Below are 6277 nucleotides of genomic sequence, written 5' to 3' on the forward strand. Positions count from 1 at the left end.
TGGTAGGACTGATCAGATGCGCGGTGCGTGGCTATGTTCCCAATTTCGTTGTATACCTGCAGTGCAATGACACCTAAGGCATTCTATTCTATTCTATTTCACAAGAAGAAAATGTCCGGTTGCTCGCTTCGCTTTTGTCACAGCAAAGGTGTTCTAGTCGATTCAAGAAAAAAATTGGCCGGTTGCTCTCTTTGTTTTTGTCACAATTCTGGCAAATGAGTTTGCCCGCCTGCCTGAGCGCTCCCCGTTTGTACATCCAGACGGATGAGATCAAGCTGAAAGACAGAGCGGTTAGTGTTTTGGATGAAGCCCTGGGGCCGGCCACGTCCACCGCCTTCAGCTGCAGACTCAGGCTGCCGAGCAGCAGATCGCTGCCCTGAGGGATTCCCAAAGGGCGGGCCTAAACTACCCTGGAAGTGGGGTCAACGCCGCTACTAGCAATCCTCTTCATTGCGTAAGCCACCTCATCACACACTTGCAGTACGCATGACTTAGTTCGTTGCTGGAGGAAGGTAGCACAAAAACAGTTTTGAACTTTGAACGAGTGCTTGTGTGTGTGTGTTGCGGGGCGTTTTCAGTCTCAGGAGGATCGGGACACGCGACGGTTTCATCTGAAAATCGCTGAGCTCAGCGCAGTCATCAGGAAACTGGAGGATCGAAACGCCCTGCTTTCTGAAGAGCGCAATGAACTGGTAATTTATTGACGGCACGCTTGAAGGTTTGCGCTACGTTTGATGCGCGCCATCCAGCGAGGCACCCATTGCGCTTGCTTATTAGTTGAGCGGCGCGGCGAGTCGGTTGCCTGGTAGATGTCTTTTATTGGGAGCCAAAGCCACGATTCCGTTCAAACCGATGCAAAAGGAATGGATACGTTCTGGCCCGTGTGTTGTGCGTCTTTCACATCCCGCGCTTCATGCTTGCAGCTAAAGCGACTGAGAGAAACAGAAAGCCAGTTTCTGCCACTCCTGTACAAAAACAAACGCCTGAGCAGGAAGAATGAAGAACTCTCGCTGGTGCTGTGCCGCCTTGAAAACAAAGTGCGCTTTGTCACCCAGGAGAACGAGGAGATGGCAAGCTTGGTAAGTCGACGCGGACAACGGCGGCGTGCCAACAGAGTCCACTGCATTTGTGTTCCACAGAGAAGGCCTAGTTCGCTCAATGACCTGGACCGCGGTTGCGGCCAGCAGGACGGTGAAATGGAGTTCCTTCAAGTTGTGGAGCAGCGGCACATCATCGACGACTTGTCCAAGGTCTTCAGGCAGGCGACTCGGTGCACGTACGGCAGCGCCGCGCTCGCTCGCTGTCGCCAGGAAACCTTTTCCGTCCAAAGCTTGGCCGGCGGCCGCCATCCAAAAAATTGGCCCCTTAAATTCCGACCTTTCAAGCAGGAGCATTGTGCGCACGCGTTTGAACACGCTTTAGACTTGTTTTGCCGTTTTCAGCAGCTCAAAGCTCCCGTTTTGTCAGCGCCTTTGCCACTCGCTGTGCGCTGAAAACGACGGACTTGCCCGGCTGCTCAGCCCGTCAACCATGAGCCGCGAGCGCGACGTCATTGTCCGTAGGCAGCTAGTGGCAAAATGCACCCTGTTAGAGTTGCGCTCGCTCCAACTTATTTTGCAAGAACCACACGGGAGACAAGTAAGTTCTTTTGGACACCTGCAGGTGGAGAGTCCATCCGTTGTACGAATGAAGTCTGACTCTCGGCTCCTGCACGAGCATTTTAATTAAGAGAAACAGGGTGGGTGTAAGAGTGGATTGAATAGAGGAAGCCCTTGACCTCTAGTCAAAACATAGCAAGGGGTGTTTTACGACTTTGTGTAGGAAGGGATAAGCGATAGGGATAAATAAGGGATAAATAATATTATTTATTACAGGTTGCAGTCAAAGTCAAAGCAACATAATGATACGATAAAGATAATCTGGAAAACCCTGACACACCCTGTAGTTGTCACTTTTGGAAAAGACGAGCGTCCCTCCAATCATCGCCGGTGACGTGTTTTTCAGGCTCTGGAGACAGGAGCTCATGTCAGAAATGTCATTGTGAGTCGCGTTTGTTTCTGCGCCGGAGCCATTCGTTCCCTTTGCATCCAAAGAATCTCAAAGGCAGATTATTTGTGTCGACAGGAGAGAGATTTGCTGCTACGATACCGACGTCGAGAATCTCTGAGGAGGAACAAAGCGTGAGGTCCTGCAAGGTGAGTCTGTTTGTTTGCGGCTGCTTGGTGTTGCGCAAGATGAAATGGCCTTTTTCTCGCTATCGTTCCTCTCGTCGATTCATCGTGAGGTGTCGCTTCAGTTTGTTCAGAGAGATGTTTGCTTCCGCGCCCGCAGGTCATCGAAACATTTTACGGCTACGACGAAGACGTGTTGGTGGACTCGGACGGATCGTCCTTGTCTTTTCACACCGACAGAACCCCCGACACGGAACCCGAAGAGGTAGCCCGCCATTTCTGCCAGCGTATTGGCACCAAACATTCCTCTTCAGCCTGGAATCGGACTCGTCTTTGCGTCGCGGGTGCTTTGTCGCCGGTCTGACTGATTCTGGTACTAGTGCTGTGTTGCATTGGTGTGTGCATGAAGAGGCGGAGCTTCGCTACCGCCAGCTGACGCAAGAATATCAAGCGCTGCAACGAGCCTACGCTCTGCTAGCCCAGACCAGCGAAGGGGACTACGACGCCGAGAAGGAGATCAAGGTGGCGCCCCTTTCCGCAGCCCCCGGCCGGGTCGCAGCCTCCCCGTTCTCACCCAGCCTCGGGTGTTCTCTGGTCTGAAAGGAGGAGGAGGAGCCTCCCTCCTCCTCCTTTCAGACCAGAGAAAAGCTGATGGTAGAAATGGGTCACTATCAAAGCAGAGTAGCAGATCTGGAGTCAGCGCTGAAGCAACAAGGACAGGTAAGCTCATCAATGAGCACACCTTTTTCTCAGACAAAATAGCTACATTCTTCAGTCACTCATTCGTCTGGCATTACTGGACCAACCCCCCCCCCCCCCCCCCCCCGAACGTGGCTGGGAAAATGCGGAGAAAAGCAAATGTCATTTTCCAGTCAACCAAAGAATTTGGGGATGAAAATGACACAACATTCCAAAGCTGTCCACGCGTTTGTCTCTTCTAGAATGTCAAGTGGGTGGAGGAGAAGCAGCTGCTGCGTCAGAGCAATCAGCAGTTGGCCGAAAAGGTGACGGAAAGAAAGGCGCTGGGCGGAGTCGCTTGGCGTCACACCCGTCGGGAAGCCCCGCAGATGAGGTCTGACTGTCTTTTCAGGTCAGGCGGATGGAGGCGGAAGAAGCGCGTCTGAAAGAGCACATCCAGGATATCCGAGACCAAAACGAACTGCTTGAGTTCCGCATCCTGGAGCTGGAGGTGGGAAGACTCGCACAAGCGTGTTGAGGCCAGAGATGTGACGGACGGACGGACGGACGGACGGACGGACGGATGCATGCCTCTGCCTTTCAGGAGAGGGAGTGGCGCTCCCCCGTCTTGAAGTTTCTGCAAGTCCGTTTCCCAGACGGCCTCAGCCCTTTGCAGATCTACTGCGAGGCCGAGGGCGTGAGCGTACGTAAGGCGTCCCTCGCAACCCTAACCTTAACCCGAGGTCCCAGAACACCTTACATTGCTCCTTGCGCCTTTCCCCCGGACATCGTCATCAGTGATCTGATGAAGAAGCTGGACATCCTGGGCTATAACGCCGTAAGTGTATGTCGAACTCCTTATGTTCGCACTCCACGAGACTCGGCGGCTCAAATGTGACTTTTGGAAGGCTTTGCGCTGAAAGAAGCTTGTTGACGCTGTGCCTTTGGGCTCTTGCAGAATCTCACCAACGAGGAGCAGGTGGTCGTGATTCACGCCAGGACCCTTCTCACCCTAGCCGAGAAGGTAACGCGCACGTCCACGCACGCTCTCGCACGCTCTCGCATTCTGCTTATGTGACAGCAGCCTTTCCTCAGTGGTTAGAATACATCAAAGTGACCAAGTCAGCACTTCAACAGAAGATGTTGGACATTGAAAGTGAGAAGGTAGACAGACACGCGACATCAGCCAAGGGGAACTCCGGCAATGTGCCCCAACAATTCTGACCTTGAGCTGTGCTAGGATATGTTCTGCAAGCAGAAGGGCTACCTGGATGAAGAGTTGGACTTCAGGAAGTGTTCCATGGACCAGGCTCATAAGGTAAGCCGCCCTCAAATCTCCCGCCGGACCACTGATGGACGAGGATTGCGGCCCAGAGGATCCTGGAGCTGGAGGCCATGTTGTACGAGGCGCTACCGCAGCGGGACTGCCCCGCCACGGACGGCGAAAAAGCCAGCCACGCTGGCGTGAATGACGTGCTGACGGCGGATCAGAGAGAAGAGCTTAGGAGCGCCGTGGACCAATGGAAGCGAGCCCTGATGTGCGAGTTGAGGGAGCGCGACGCTTGCATCCTCCAAGAGAGAATGGATCTGCTGCACAGCGCGCAACAGGTAAGGGCCCAAAGCCAGCCCGGCACTTACTTGCACGCTTACTGGCTTTTGAATGCCACTTTCCATTTGTCCGTCCTAGAGGAACAAAGAGCTGAAAGAATTCATCGAAGCTCAGAAGAGACAAATCAAACAATTGGAGGAGAAGTTTCTGTTTCTCTTTCTATTCTTCTCCTTGGCCTTCATTCTGTGGCCCTAACACCAGCTGGTGAGTGAGCTCCAGCGGCACCGCACTCGACACCTCCGATACACTGCCAGCCGGTCTCAGACGTTGGCAGACGCTCCGATGCCAACGTATACCCCCCGCCACGGTGACAGAGGCACCGCGTCACACCGGCGCTCATCCAATCAGAAGGCAGGAAAAGCAAATTCACATGCAGGGCACTTTTGAACCAGAAGAGAGCGCCACAAAAAACGGTTGTTGCCCCAAACGCGCACTAAAAAGGGTCAGAATAACAAGAGTCCCACTGGCCAGCCGGGGCCACCCGTCCAGCTGTTTCTTCAGGGGGGAAAAAAATTGGAGTCACCGGTGAGTACATTTTGCATTTAGCTCTGCTTTTCTGCTTCTGTCTTCAAGTGTGTGGCATCCTGCGATCAAAGATTCAGCCAACCCCAAAGCGGTTGACCTCAACGTCCCACCACCATGCCTACCAGAGCAGGTGACGTGATGCTTTGGACATCCTTCCGTCTCAGATGCCCAAAAGTACTCTTTGCCACATCTGCGGCAATACGGTGTCTTTTCAAAGGTGCAAATAAATCCAGCGTGGGCGGAACACGCACGTCTTCGGTTTTTCCCGCTTTGTTTGTGTGACAGCTGTTGTGAAAATTTTATACAAATAAAGTTGTATAGTACAGGTTTGGCCAAGCCGCAACTCCCGAACCGCATGCGGCTCTTTTATGTTCATATCAACATTTGTGTGTGTGTGTGTGGGGGGGGGGGGGGGGGGTTGTGCGTGTTGGCTTCACTTGAGTTCAATTTGGTATTTTGGTCAAAAGCGCATGTGGTGAAATTCCACAAAGTAGGATGGGCAAACACATTTCTTTAAACTATGAGTGTCAATTGGGCTCTTGAAATGGCAGGGAAAAGATGCACAGCAAAACGAAAATACGTAGATGAACACAGGACGTTTTAATCAGAGTGGGAAAGTTTCTATTTTTTGTTGAACGTGATGGCAAACCATTCTGCCTGATATGTCAGACCTCAGCGCATTTCAAAGATTCAAATCTTCAGCGCCATGCACTTAAGCTCACTCCATGCTAACATTGATCAGGCGTCGAACCCGCAACATCATGCTTAAGAGGTGGCCATGCTAACCAGTGCGCCATTATGTCAACGCATAATAACTGTAAGTCTACTGATCAAAACAGCGGTTACTACATGACGTCGCTACGTCGTGGTCACGTGACGCAGACAAGACGTCAATGGACGTGGGCAGAGTTAACTTGTTTAAAAGGGAGTGGGCAGAAGAAATATTTAATTTATTTAAATCTATTTTGAGTGCACACCATTATGCCAATGCATAACAACTGTAAATCTACTAAACAAAACAGCGGTTGCTATATCGTCTGCCACGTCGTGGTCACGTGACGCGGACGTGACGTCGACGCCTACTTTACATCCCACCGATCACAGGACCCCTCGGCTGCATAACCGTGCCCCCTTCCCAACCAATCGGATTTGCTATACGCGAAAACGACGCCAATGGAAAGAGCTTCCGCCCAAATTTAAATCCGTGGGCGTGGCTCGCAGCAGGAAGTAGGAAAATGGCGGCGATGTTGACAAAGACACAGCGGATGGTAACATACGACTAACAAGAGAAATA

General features: G+C 52.1%; 1 protein-coding gene across 1 annotated transcript; it reads left to right on the forward strand.

Annotated features, from left to right (window-relative positions):
- The first annotated feature begins 2831 nt into the window (after positions 1-2831).
- Positions 2832-5303, forward strand: LOC148386871 (janus kinase and microtubule-interacting protein 3-like). Its single transcript, XM_088396534.1, has 9 exons — positions 2832-2891; positions 3113-3175; positions 3262-3360; positions 3454-3687; positions 3808-3873; positions 3945-4013; positions 4090-4167; positions 4224-4457; positions 4537-5303. The coding sequence occupies exons 1-9, from the start codon at positions 2832-2834 to the stop codon at positions 4651-4653; spliced, it is 1020 nt and encodes a 339-aa protein (XP_088252660.1). The 3' UTR covers positions 4654-5303.
- Positions 5304-6277: the final 974 nt, after the last annotated feature.

Source organism: Syngnathus floridae, chromosome 14 (genome assembly GCF_059516105.1).
Source record: "Syngnathus floridae isolate MCC-2025c chromosome 14, RoL_Sflo_1.0, whole genome shotgun sequence".
In the NCBI taxonomy this organism is placed as follows: domain Eukaryota; kingdom Metazoa; phylum Chordata; class Actinopteri; order Syngnathiformes; family Syngnathidae; genus Syngnathus; species Syngnathus floridae.

Bases quoted from the DNA above. Each gene is read 5' to 3' on its own strand.
- LOC148386871 (XM_088396534.1), top strand. From the start codon at position 2,832: ATGGGTCACTATCAAAGCAGAGTAGCAGATCTGGAGTCAGCGCTGAAG. The intron at 4,014-4,089 runs GTAGACAGACAC...GAGCTGTGCTAG, and splicing joins TGGACATTGAAAGTGAGAAG to GATATGTTCTGCAAGCAGAA. The intron at 4,458-4,536 runs GTAAGGGCCCAA...TGTCCGTCCTAG, and splicing joins TGCTGCACAGCGCGCAACAG to AGGAACAAAGAGCTGAAAGA.